The sequence below is a fragment of the Anas acuta genome, chromosome 1 (genome assembly GCF_963932015.1).
Source record: "Anas acuta chromosome 1, bAnaAcu1.1, whole genome shotgun sequence".
Classification (NCBI taxonomy): domain Eukaryota; kingdom Metazoa; phylum Chordata; class Aves; order Anseriformes; family Anatidae; genus Anas; species Anas acuta.
This window is the reverse complement of record NC_088979.1, coordinates 150,801,864-150,815,229: the sequence shown is the minus strand read 5'-3', so window position 1 is coordinate 150,815,229 and position 13,366 is coordinate 150,801,864. Positions and strand designations below refer to the sequence as shown.

Genomic DNA, 13,366 nt, shown 5'->3' with positions numbered 1-13,366 from the left:
TTGAGAACTAATCCAGTGCAAACTTTTCGCTGGAACTTGCTGTAGAAATCATTTCAAGCCCATTACTGAGAAAAGGCTTCATCTAAGCAGAAGTGTCAGTTTTGATGGCTGTTAAGGCTGGACAGCATCTTGAAGTGGCTGGAACTCTTAGCCTTTGTGGTTTGGATGAAAATAGTCTCGATTTCTGGTCTGAAATGGCATTTCGTTCAGTAACACAAACGAATTCTAGCAACCTCCCCTCCTTACAGCAAGCCAAACATCCAGCTGATGGAAATGAAAACTTTGAATGACCCATCCTCAAAAGTTTTTCACACTTTCAGTGTTGTGAACGCAGTGTAGATTTTGAATCTCTCTGCCCAGACACACCATTAACCTTGTTCACACATTTGCATTTTGGAGGCCGTTTCTTCCTGGAAAAGGGATAATCTGGGAGATTAATGTGACCCTGGACTGTCAGGTTCCACATGTCTATTCCCTTTTTCTAGTTTTTATTTGTTTGTTTCTAAATTTTGGGCTTAGGAAACCTCAAAATCTAGTGTTTATCCATGACGTGGGCACCTATGTTCATGGAGAGCTGCCGGTCTAAACCCCTTGGCACCAGCACCTCCGTATCACTGCTAACACCTCTGTCCATCAGACACCCTTTCCCACCCAGCCGTCTTCTCTGCTCCTGCACGGCCCCATAGATGGTCTGGTGGAGCACAGGAGGGTGGATATGGTAGAGGGGCTGCTTCTCTCCAGCCCAGCATCCACACTTGTAGCCCCTTTCTTCCAGTTCTGTTGGAGGGTTTGACATTTCCCATGGTGATGATGCTCCTTCAGCCTTGGGTTCCTGCAGGAGCATGTCAGGTGTCTCTAAAACAGCATTCTCCACCTCTCATCAAGAGGAAAGTGGGAGCCTTGGGGTGTTTTCACAAATAGAAAACCTAGAAGAAGGGACAGATCCCCATTTTAAGTCAGTCAGACATGACGTTGGTTAGGCACATGATTTCTGGATGGTTTTATACCTGTAAGCAAGTCATTTCTAGCAACAATATTTCTGTTTTTTGAAAACATCAGGAAGTTTCAAGGGTTTCGGAACTGTTTTCTTAAGATGAATTATTTGTCACGGTGGAAATTTCTGCCTTTAAATGTGCTGGTAAGGGAAATCCCGTGTCACTGTGAATGCCTGCTGTGCCTGAACCTTAGGGTACAGTTGCCTGACCTAGTGCAACTCCTTCACTTGAGACTTTGCTAATTGCTTCCTGTCCTCTGATTACCTTGGAAATTTCTTAAACCAAGCAGGTCTGTCACTGGGGTCAGGTAGGACTGTGTGCACGGTCAGTTATTGCAATCAGCTGTGGGAGGGGAATTCACCGAGTCACTGCAGCTCAGACATTTGAGACTGTGAGCCCATCCTGCCATCTCTGTTCGGCTGGGTGATCTCTGAGGGTCCTTCACTGCCTTCCTTGCATGTTTAGATCATTTCTCTTCCCACACTTCGCTGGTGGGGGCATGGGATGCAGGGAGGTGTAGAGGGAAAGAAACTCAGCTCATCAGAGCAATGACAGCTCCTACGAGCTGGTGTCCATCTGCCTTGTGCCTTTTGTCCCTGCCCAGGTGCTGTTTAACCAGCCTGCAGGCAGCTGGTGGAGAGACTGTTTAAGGCTTGTGCCTCCTTTTTGATTTCATGAAAGCTCATTTTCTGCCTGAGGAAAGCTTTTCTCCCCGAGCCCTGATCCCTGGCTGGCCCTGAGGAGGGGGAGACACGCCACATAATGGCAGAGAGGGGGATTAGAGAGCCTGGGGGTGGAGGAAGAGGAGGAGGAGGCAGGCAAGCAGCAGGGGGCTGTGCACACTTATCACACAAACAGATGTTCTCCTTTCAACTCAAGCATCGTTCAACCACAATGCATGCATTTTTTCTGCAACTGACACCAAAGCCAGGCCTCCCTCAACCCCTTGCTTGGTGTCGCAGGTCCTCTTGTCCCTCTTCCCAAGGCTTCAGGGGGAAAAATAAAGCAACACGAGCAGGGATGGTGCTGGCGGGGGGATGTTGGGTGGCAAAGGAAGCGCTGATCCTGCTCAGGGCAGTGAGCAGCCCCTGCAAAGCTCATCCTGTGCATGGGGAGGAAGCAGCATGAAGCAACAGCAGGGCAAGACGTGCAGTGTTGGGGTCTGTGTGCACCTCCTGTGAGGGTTTGGAGAGGTTTAATTGGGAAGGGGGAGCAGTGGGGCAGCTCCTGTCCCTCTGTTCCTCTGCTGCCTGGTGCCTGGCATGGGAGCATGGCAGCGAGGCCTGCCTTGGGGTGGGCAGCCAGGAGCAGCACCAGCTCCAGGCCTGGCAGTAACCTCCTTTTCTCATCTCCCCAGACGTACGTCTTCACCGATGAAGAAGATGATGCCCTGAAGAGGAGAATGGGTAACCACCTTTCCCACATCACCACCTCACTCTTCTTGCCTTCAGTTTCTAAGCTTGCGTGGCCTTTGCAACACAAGCACCCAGGGAGAAAAGCTTACCCTGTACCTTGTCTGGCCATGGGCAGGGTAGAAGTGCAGCTATCAGGGGACCTAGCCTTGGGCAAGATGCTTTGCTTCTTTTCCTAGGTCGGGGGAAGGAAGGGACTTCTGTGGCTGTGGGCCACAGTGAGGTGGTGATAAGGGAGCTGCTCTCCGTGAGGTGCAGTGGTGGCAAGGGGAAAGTAGAGTGCTGAGCTGATGACTAAGCTCTTGTCCTTACTGTACCATTTGTGGGGTGGAGTCTAGCTATAAGAATCACAAAATGGTTTGGGTTAGAGCTCAGAGAAGGGTTGTGTGTAGTGAACTTGGGGTTGATGGGGGAAGAGGCGAGCAGGTGGGAGATGCCCACATCATGGCAGGCTTGGATCGGGGGGGTGAGAGGAAGCTGGGCGTGAGTAAACCTCTTCCCTCCTGCCCAGAGGTCCTCTCGGTGGCCATGTGGGCCAGCCCTGAGCCCCAGCCTTTTTTTTTCCCCGCAGGCGACCATGTGGTGTTCACCAACTGCTCCACCGAGCACAGCCACCCGGCCCTCTCCTGCAAGATGGCCGCGGAGTTCGACGCGTTCCTGGCCAGCGGCCGGAGGTGAGCTGGGGCTGCTGCCTGAGGGAAACCCCACGGGGCTGCCGGCACCTCCTTACTGCCATCCTCTTGTGTCTTCGCTCCCGTCTCCCTCCAGCTGGTTCTGCCATTTGGATGACGACAACTATCTGAACCCTCAGGCCCTCCTGCAGCTGCTGTCCTCCTACTCCCCGACGCGGGATGTCTACCTGGGGAAACCCAGCCTGAACCGACCCATCCGGGCCTCCGAAACGCTGCCCAACAACCAGACGGTATGTTTTATTTAATACTGTGGCTCATCAGCTGTACCCTGATGAGAGAAAGGTCCCAGGAGCAAGAGGCATCAGCTGAGAACACCCCGGTCCTGTTTGAACGCAGTAACAGGCATTGACTCACTCCAGTCTACCTAGAGGAAGGGAAAGTGATGTCTCATGGTGCTGCTGCTCCGTTGGGTACCCATCTGCAAGGAGATCAGCCTGCCTTGGGATGGATCAGCCCTGCTCTAGCAGGCTGGCAGAACTCAGCCTGGGTTTCCAGCTAGCCTTCCTTAGCATGCACGATGTGATTTGGCCAGTGGTCTCCCCGCCTCTGCTTGCTCATTTTTCTCTTTGAGCTCAGAGTGCCATGTGAGCAGCCTTGCTCATCCTGGCTTCCCAGCCATGTGAGATCAAAATTGGTGCTGTACTACTAACACGTCCCTCTGGGCAGCAGTTTTGGGGTGACAATAGGGCTCTGTTTATCTGTGTGTCAAAGCTGGGTTTCCAGCATTCCCATCTCCAGGAGCATGATGTTCCTCTGAGCCTCTTCCATTGATTTGTTCTGCTGTTTCTCTCCAGAAATCCGTGCACTTCTGGTTTGCCACAGGAGGGGCTGGTTTCTGCATCAGCCGCAAGCTGGCAAGGAAGATGGAGCCTTGGGCCAGGTGAGCCGTGCAGCCAGTGGGTATATGAGCCTTTGGGGATTAGGAACACAGACACACAGTGCTTCCTGGCAGCATCAAATCTGGATTTGTGTCTGTGATGCTTGCAAGGATGTTTGCAAGGGTGCAGAGTGCCACGCGCTTCAAATCTGTAAGCATGTGGGACTGGAGGAAGGATGTAGTGGGTGGGTCTCCCACCTGATTAAAAAGAGACAACAGCAGGCACGTCAGCAGACGTGATCATAGGATGACGCACTCCCTCCTCCCCAACTCCTTTCAGCTCTTGGTTATTCCCCCACCCTCCTTCCCTTTTATTTCAGCTTCTTCTGATTCTTTTCCTAAGTGCTTTCCCTGTCTGTGTATCTCCCCTCGCTCTTCCTCTTTCCAATCTCCTCTGCCTCCCTCCTGAACTAATTTTCCGTTTCCCCACCCCAAACCCTCTTACAGTGGCCACTGTCATTTCCTCAGCTTGATGCACAGAGAACAGTCCTGGGGTCTTGTGTTAGCCCAGCCTACAAGAAGATGTTTTCCAGGATGCCCTAGGTTGTGTAACAGGCTGTATGTGCATATATCAACAGGAAACATCTGTGCCAGCCTTAACCAGATCTTTGCATAGCCAGAAAGACAGACCTGATGTACACCAGGTGGTCCTGTTTTTGCTGGTTTAGCTGAAGGCCATGATACATGTGCTGTGCTAGACCCAGACAGGAAAATGGTCTGTGATCCAGGGTAAAATTAAAGTGGCATGGACAGAAAACACCTAATCTGTCATCAAGTCTGCCACTACTGTGTTAAAAGGCTTTAAACCCATTTGAACTAGCTGAGGGGTGTGTTAGAGTAGACGGCGCTTTGTGTCATGTGGCTGCTTCCAGTTACAAGAGCCCTGAAGCTAGGTTTACCCTGTCATCAAAGCAAGTCTGTGGTGCTGCAATAGGGTGAAGCCAATGAGCGGCTCATTTCAGCTGAAAGATTGTCCCGTTCCCTCTTCCTCCTAGTCCTGGCCATGCAGTCCTGCCATTTCTCTTGTGCTGGCTTGTCTGACCCCTGAATGACTCAGTGCAGCTCACCAAACAGCTGGAGAACTAACTCGGCACAGCCTCTGCCAGCTCTCTGAATCACCTCGCTGAGGATATATATCAGGGACAGCATCAGATACTTGGTGGGACTGCATGGCTGGGTGTGGTTGAAGAGCAAACACACTCCTACGTCTACAGGTGGGACTGGGGGATTTCTTGCCTTGTTCCGAGGTTTATTCTGGTTTTCTGTGAAGTGGTTGCCTGTATCTCCCTACTTTCTTCTCCTAACCCACCCAGCTCTGCTCTCTTCCAGCGGCAGGAACTTCCTGAACACTTCAGAGCTCATCCGCCTGCCGGATGACTGCACCATGGGGTACATCATCGAGTGCAAAGTTGGTGGGCAGCTGCTGCCCAACGCGCTCTTCCACTCCCACCTGGAGAACCTGCAGCTCATCCCCACCTCCCACCTCACGCAGCAGGTGAGCAGGGGAAACGGAACAAGAGAGAGGTGTGCGAGGAAGGGGAGAGGCAATAAGGAGCAGAGGTTGCCTGCAGCACGGGTGACAGTCACAGTGGCCCGGGGTCAGTGGTGGGGAGCACGGGTACAGGGAGTGATGGGAGGACTGGGGGAACATGGCAAAAGGACGTGGAGAAATGCTGATTTTTGGGGAAGGGGGCTTTACACCACATCCTCCTTGCATGGGGGGATAACAAGGGGTGTAGGGGGCTTGGAGAGGGCCAAGGATTCAAGTGATGGACCATTATGGGCAGGAGGAGAGGAGAGGTGGAAGGCAGAGACCAAGCCAGCAGAGAAGGAAAAAGAACACAAGCTTTTGTTACCCAAAACAAGTTCCTTGCTCCTGAGCTCACCTCCTCACCCTCCCTGCTCCTTTCTCCCCACCCCTCTTTGCAGGTCACACTCAGCTATGGTGTCTTCGAGAACAAGCTCAACGTTATCGAGCTCAGTGGTCCCTTCTCACCGCAGGAAGATCCCTCAAGGTACGGGGCTTGAGTGATCTGGGCCACTCCGTGGTTTGAGCTGTCAGAAAATAGGCTGGGAAGGGGAGGCAGCTAAATGGGGTGCAGGAGGTCTAGAGTGAGGGGCAGAAAACTTGCAGTCACATGGCTTATCGGGTGAGGAGCACACCAGCATTAAGATGTTTGTGAACACTTTCAAACTTTGAAAACCCTATCGGGTGAATGGAAAGAAAAGAAGCGTCGTAACATTTTATTTGGACAGTTACCGAGCCAAAAGTTTTACCATTTATTTCACACTGAGAATGAACAAGCTAACCTTTTACCTCTGGGACAGGAACTGAAATGTTCCTCTAAACTCAGGAGAGGAAATTGTGCTTTATTTTACTTTGCTTTGCTGAGGAAATTGAAGGGAGAAAAGAAAAAGGTTTACTTCAGGATGACCGCAAACAAAAGCGCTCTTTGATTTACTTTCTCTGGTTTGAGTGAATAAACCTAAAGCTGCTATTTGCAGAGCATGGGTAAGAAGTTTGTGGCTGGAGATAGCAGGGGTAGGAAGCCACCGGGCAATGAAAAGAGCATCCAGAGAACCATGCAGTGGGGGCTGGTGATCCATGGGCTTGGGCTACATGGTCCAGGGCAGGACTGAGGTGTTGGAGGAAGGTTTGGCTGCCCCGCTGTGCCAAGACAAGACATTGTAAGATGAACAGCCAGTCCTGGGGCACTGTAATGCAGGGACAGCATCTGGTGTGGGTGGGATGTGGCACGAGGGAGAAGTCTTTCATTCTCTAGCTTTGCCCTGCAGTAAAAACTGCCTCCTGATCCTCCTTCACTCTTTCCCCAGCAGGTTTCGATCGCTCCACTGCCACCTCTACCCTGACACCTCCTGGTGCCTGCAGGCTGCTGGCTGGTGAGCCCAAGCCTCAGCTGCAGTGGGTCCTGCTGGTCTTGTGCTTGTAGGGGGTGAGACACGGAAGAAGCTCAGTGCTCCCAACTTCCCCTTTGCTGTGGCAGTCTTGGGTCCTTGCTGAGTACCGGTGATATGGGACAAGAGAGATCAGTGCCAAAGCAGAACAAGGACTGGGTGGAGATGGGCACGGCCGCTCCTTGCTGTGGATTCATCTTGCTGGACTATAAAAGCCCTGGGTCGGGGTACCCAGTGCCAGGCTGGGGTTTGCTGACAGCATACGTTGGCTCCAGCCTCTCTGAGCAGGCTTCCTTCCTCCGTACCTGCTTGTGCTTTCTCCATTTCGCACTTTTCCTAGCCACAGCCCCTTGGCCAAATCTCTGCCTAGTTAAACTCTGACTCTGCCCTCCCTTCAGAAATGGAAAATGTGACCATTTCTGTGCTGAATGAGTGCTGGAAAAACACAGTTCCTGTCTGGCTGAGGGGAGACGGGCAGAAAGAAATCAGGAATCCCCCTTGGCTAGGACAAGGGAGAGGATGCAGAATGGGGAAGACAGTAGGACAGGCAGAAATGAGGATGGTTCCTTTACTGAACATTGAAGGCTTGATCTTGGATGGCCCTGCATTATTCCTCTCTTTTTACCTTCCTGATATGGGGTCAGGATAATCTTTTGCTCTAATTACCAACCTGTCGTCTGAGATTAGACTCCAATTCCTACCTGTGAGAGAGGAGACACAGAGGATTAGAACTGGCTGAAAGAGAGGAGAAAGGAAGAGATGGAGAAGGAGTGCTCAGGAGCGGATTAGAGGTTACAGCTTTATAATCTTCTCTGTGCCCCGACCGAAAAAAAAATTAAGTCATGAAGGAATGGAAACAGCAGGGCAAAGAGCTTTTTATCTCTGCATTTCTTTCCTCCAGATACTAAGAGCTGCTTTCTGCCTTCCTGCTGTCCCTGCTGAGCGCAACAGGGAGAAGGAGCCGGCCCAAATAGGTTACAAGCTCTCTGGCACATTTACGGGGAGCCCTCATCTCTGCCACAAAAGCTGGGCAATTCTGCTCGATGGGGAATGAACTTTGGCACCATTTTGTCCTTGGACACACGGATAAATGTCTGGGGGAGAGCGTTGCAAGGAAAGCTGGAGGGCGAAGAGACTGCTTTAGATGGCAGGTGGCACCACAAACAGGTATTTCTCTTTAAAGAGTGTTTCAAAACAGGCTGCTGGGATCTGCGAGAGATTCCTGTAATCTCTGGATGAAAGAACAAATGCCCTTTCTCCAAAGAGCTGCTCGGCTTTGATGCTGCTGATCTGACTAAGCCTGCTGGTGGGCTGGAGGAGCCAAGGGGGACTCTCGCTGTGCCTCTACCATGCAAAAAACGGGTCACCCTGTCACCCCGTCCCACCCTCACCCCCCAAACAACAGCATCCCCTACACAGCACGCACAAAACGTAAAGGTAAGGCATCAGAAATACCTTCTACCTCAGCAAGGAGGGACCTAGAAATAAATGAGCACTTTAATTACTGGCGAAGAAGAAAGCAGGCGTTTGCGGAGCTGTTTTCCAGCCCGGTCATTCTTGCGGGCATTAGGCAGCTTGTGAAGCAGCAGAGAGCTCTGCTTTCTGCTCCTGCACAACGTGCCTTTGAACTGGAGAATCATGCTGAGCAGGGGCAGGGGCTACTTGATGCCATTGACCATTCCTGGAAAACTGCAAAGCACTGGGCTCACACAGCGACGTGAAATGGAGCTCAAAATAGAGACAAGCCAGGTTTTAGAAGGAAGCTGCAGCATAAAGAAGTCCTGCCCAAAGGGCGAATGATTTTGTTTGAGCTTATCCAGAAGACAAAAAATGTTTCCATGAGAAGAAATGGGAGTCTTCAAGAAACCTACACTACTTGGATGTTTTGTTTTTTGCCCATTCAAGTTCACAACTGTGTTGTTAATTGAGTCATGGCATTAAAATGCCAGCCCTATCTGTAGATGCCCTGATGGTGGTTAAAACACAATGAGATTCGGGTGCCTGGGGAAGGAGAAGCTGGTCCAGCACACTCGCTTCCCTGGGAAGAAACTGGAAGCTTGCATTGGATCCTGGCCTCAGCTGTTCTGAATTGGCTCGGTGCCTTCTGCATGGCTGAAGATCAGATGTTAAACGGGTTGGGTCCTTGAGCAGCCACATGGGGATGGGTTTAAGACCAGGCTTTGCTGCTGGAGCCGTGCCACTTCTGCGGGAAAGGTCTCAGAACGAAACTGAGAAGAGACGAGAATCTGTCTGGGGCAGGACATCTCTTGGGCTGTAGAGAAACAACTGACAGAAAAGTCCTGCTATGCCTGTGACGACAACGTGCTGCAAAGAAAATTTGTTTCTCAGAGTTGGCGAAAAAAAAAGCAAAACCCACCCAGGGTTTCTCTAAGAACAGAGAGACAGCTTAAGGGGACATTCTCCTCTTGAAATCTGATCAACGTTAAAACCTGAGTTAAAATTAGTTTCAGGAATGGTTCCTGCCCCTGGGGCTTGCTGTCAGATGTTGTGGTTTTACAGTCTCATTTTCCTAGTTTATTAAAATGTTTAGCTGCTTGGGAAAATGAGAAACAATCTTCTGTGAAACTTTTCAGGGGACGGTCTTTTTTTATTCTCCTTCATGATTTTCTGATGTAACAGTCAAAGTTTTTGGAAAGGCTCCATTGAGCCAATTAAAATGTTGTGTTTTTCTTTTTGTCTTTCCTTTTTTTTTTCTTTCCCTCTCTCACATTCCCATTTCTCGTTGCAGTACAAAATATATATATATATCCCAAGAACTAACAGGGATGGAGAAGTGGTCTTTTGATTTTACTGGGGAAAAAAAAAAAAGGGGTCAAAGTCAAAGGTGTTGGCTTGACCCAGCTGTTGTACAGCATTAAGTGTAGTTCAGGATTTCAAGTAGAGAGACCTCAGCCTGCCCAACACCATAGCAACGAATGCTATTAATGATGTTTAAGCTGTGTACGGAAGATTCAGAGAAAGGGGAAGGAGGGGAAAAAAAAAACTAGTTACAGTATTTGAAATGTAAAGTATTAAGTGAGGCTTTCATGTTAACAATGCCCTTTTTTTTTTAATGCTTTCCCCTTAGCTGTGAATAATTTTTATAAGGGAACCCCTATTTGACAGTGTAAAAAATGCTAATGACTCTCCTTTCTTCAGGGGGAAAAGAGAAGTTAGTTGAAATAGGTGGGAAACTGCCGTTGTTGTTAAAGGCTTGAAGGGGAGAGAGAGAAGAATAGCAATGCTAGACAATGCTTCTCTCGCTGGTGCCAACTCCTCTTAACAGCTCTGCTGCCGAAGGAAAACACATTTCTGTGCCTCTCCGAGATGTACCAGGCTTGTACCCAGGCTGCAGCCACAGCTCTCTCCCCAGGCCTCTTTTGCTGAAGATGCAGCCTCCAAAAGACTAACAGTTTGTTGAACAAAAGCCAAAAGGTGAGAAATGGGCATGGGGAAAGACTGGAAGGGATGGAGCCACCAAGAGAAGCCTTGGAGATGGAATGGGAATGGAAGCTGTGCGTTGAAAGTGCTGATCTGGGAGGTGCTCAGCAAGAGTGGGAAAAGGGGGTCCTGCTCCCCCAGGTTGGTTTGGTTGGCCCCAAACCTCTTCTCTTTCTTCTTTTTCTTTGTTTATTTATGAGAAGCTGACGTGCTTTCACCTGCCATTTATACTCAATTCCTTGCAGAGGATTTGGCCTTTTAATTTTGAGTCTCCCTGTGCCTGTACTTACAACGAAGGCTCTTCAGGCAGTCCCGGGGTGGGATCAACAGCATTTTTCACTCATTTATGTCTTTTGTTTTCCCCGAACAACCCCACAAGACGGCTGCCTTGTCCTTTTGCACCGCTGGCCACCAGGGCTCTGCACACCTGTTTTTGACTCCCGGGCCCTAATTTTGTGTTTACAGCGAGGCGATTGGGTCCCGTTTCTCAGCTGAACCTGAAAAAAAATGCTTTGATCTCCCGTTTCTGTATCCATAGTGACAAAACTCCCATGTCTGTGCTCTACGGCTCACTCTTTCCTTTATTGTCCTCCATGAACAGTGGGCTCCACGTGCAACTCAACCCCGGGACTCGCTGCTGCAGGGCGAGGTGTCACTCACTGCTTTGCATTGCTTAGAGGCACCGAGACTCACGGTGAGGAGAGGTAGGCTCTGTCTAAGCTGGTAAAATCCCTCTGCCCCAAAGTACCCGTGAGTCAAAGATTGAAGTCTCCAGGAGGGAGCACGGCGGGGACAATCTCTGTTTCCTAGGGTGCTGCTTGCACTAGGAGGGCCGAGCCGCTGTGGCTCAGCTGGCGTTGCCTCCTGGAGGCTGTTCCTTGACAGCCTGGGCTTTTTGTCGCTCTTCTTTGATCCAGCTTGGACTCCAAGAAAGCCGGGAACTCATCTGTCTCCCGGTTTGAACTGCGTGTGATTAATTACAGACCCCGAGAACGGGCTGCTTGCCTATCTCTCGTGTTCAAATTGCCTTCCAGGATTTTGCAAGGCTAAGGAGCCTCTTCAGATGTTGTGTCTGACTGCTCCTCGGTCAAGCCTCCCTTGTTTTTTTGCTGGTAGCTGCATCTGATTCACGGTGAACTTGGAGAACAAATTAAAAAGAGTGCTTTGTGTGTGGATCTGATGGCCCTGACCCTTCCGCCGCTGCTTGAAGAGAAGACAGTGTGGATTTTCTCCAACATAAGAAAAAGAAGTGGAACAGCAGAGGGAAATTGGATGGGGAGAGGATGCTGTTGTGCTGAAACCTTGCTTTCCCCATGCCACCCCCAGGAGAGGGGCAAAGGGAGAACCTGCAGCTGGTGCCTTTGGCTGCAGTGCATCCCGTGGAGAAAATGCCACAAAATCTCTGTTGTTTTGCAGAGAATCCAACAGCCCTGGTCACGAGCCAAGGCCAGCTTGTTCTTGGTGATGGACAGAGAGAGAAACAGGGCTGCCCTAAGCCTGTAGAAGCAGAGATGTGGTGGGGAAGGCTTAGGGGACCGATGGGACAGTATTGCCACAGCAGAGCAGGGGTGACGAGATGGTGTTTGGGATAGGGAGGAGCAGGGATCGAGGACAAAGGTCCCTCTCCATCCAAAAATGCCATGAAGGAGCTGAAGATAAGCACACGGGGAGGAAATCTATGTCCTCTCCATGGCAAGTGTTGAATGCTGGCCTGAGGATTGGTCCCTTGAGAGCTAGAGGTTCAATGAAAAGCGGGGAAAACTGGAAAGAAAAAGGCAAAAAAAAGACCCTGGCCCTTAGTCACCACCCCACCTCTCCCACATTGCAATGAGCTTTGGCTGGAGCGAGGCTGATTGCGGAGGCTGGCCAAACTCTCTCCATTTGTGGTGTTTTTTCTTTGTATGCTGGGCAGAGAAAACTCCTCCCCAAGATCTCAGAGACCAGCATCCCAAATACCTGCAATGGGGTGCAGGCAGACAAGGTCTCGGAGCAGTTGGTAGGGGGAGCAGGGCCCCCTCCTTTTTTTCTTTTTTTTTTTTTTTTTTTCTTTTTTTCCCAGCATCCAGCTAATGTTGGCCGGTGTCTGTTTTTAGAAAAAGTGGCAGATTCAACAGCTGAGCTGCTTTTCCAAAGGGACATCTAAAACAAACAGCCTGCCATCTGCTCTATTGTCCTGGAATAGCGGGCTCGGAGGGTTGGGGGGGGGAAAGGGAAAGGAGGGGAATGAAAAGTGGAGGTGGGGGGGAGAGGGTGGGAAGGGGGAGAGGAAAAGGGAGGCAGGGAGGTGAGGAAGAGCTCTGGGGAGCGGGGAGAGGAAAATGAAGGTGGAGGATGAGGGAGAGAAGGAGGTAAAGGAAAATGAGGAGCTGTGCGAGAGCAGGAGGGCGGCGAGGGGAGAGGACCAGGAGAGATGCACGGGGGCAAGCAGGGCAGGCACCGCCAGCACCCCTGGCCCTGGGTGAAGCTGAGGCAGAGCCTGCCTGCCAAAGAAACAACCTGAACTTAGTGGCCTGGATAATCGCTCCCCTTCCACCCACACAGCCCCCCCCTGCCCGCCTGCCGCACACCCCCCTGCCTCTGCCTTGGCTTTTATTGAGTGCCGCAGGGCAGGGATTGAACTCCAGGTTTGGCAGCAGAGTAAATAACAGCAACGCTGGCCTCTCCAGCCCAGGAGGGAGGAGGAGGGCTGGTTTTAATCAAAGGTAAATAACAGTCGGGATTCTCTGACCCTTAATCCAATTTCCTAGAACTGGAAAATAATGTTCCGACTTACATACGCGGTGCTGGCCCGCAGGAGAGGGGCGGCTGCTCAGCCAGCCGGCTGCTGGGCACTGCACAGCCAAGCAGACCTGAGCCTGGGGGGATGCCACGAGGCTCATGGCTCATCCTGGCTGGCCTGGGACCATGCTGGGATTATCTGACTCCTCCTGGTGCGTTTCCCTTGCTTTAAGCATCCCCCCGAATGGGGACGGCTTGCACATCCCTGTGAAATGTGGGATAGAGGCTCCCTGGTTCACTTTGATGACAGGAGTT

General features: G+C 51.0%; 1 protein-coding gene across 1 annotated transcript in view; it reads left to right on the top strand.

Annotated features, from left to right (window-relative positions):
- Positions 1–9,583, top strand: part of MFNG (MFNG O-fucosylpeptide 3-beta-N-acetylglucosaminyltransferase) — a 12,632-nt gene extending 3,049 nt beyond the window's left edge. The window contains 7 exon segments of the mRNA XM_068665659.1: positions 2,353–2,401; positions 2,979–3,081; positions 3,176–3,329; positions 3,894–3,979; positions 5,306–5,471; positions 5,906–5,991; positions 6,815–9,583. Of these exon segments, the coding sequence (XP_068521760.1) occupies positions 2,353–2,401; positions 2,979–3,081; positions 3,176–3,329; positions 3,894–3,979; positions 5,306–5,471; positions 5,906–5,991; positions 6,815–6,881 (711 nt within the window). The 3' untranslated portion in view covers positions 6,882–9,583.
- The last annotated feature ends 3,783 nt before the right edge of the window (positions 9,584–13,366 follow it).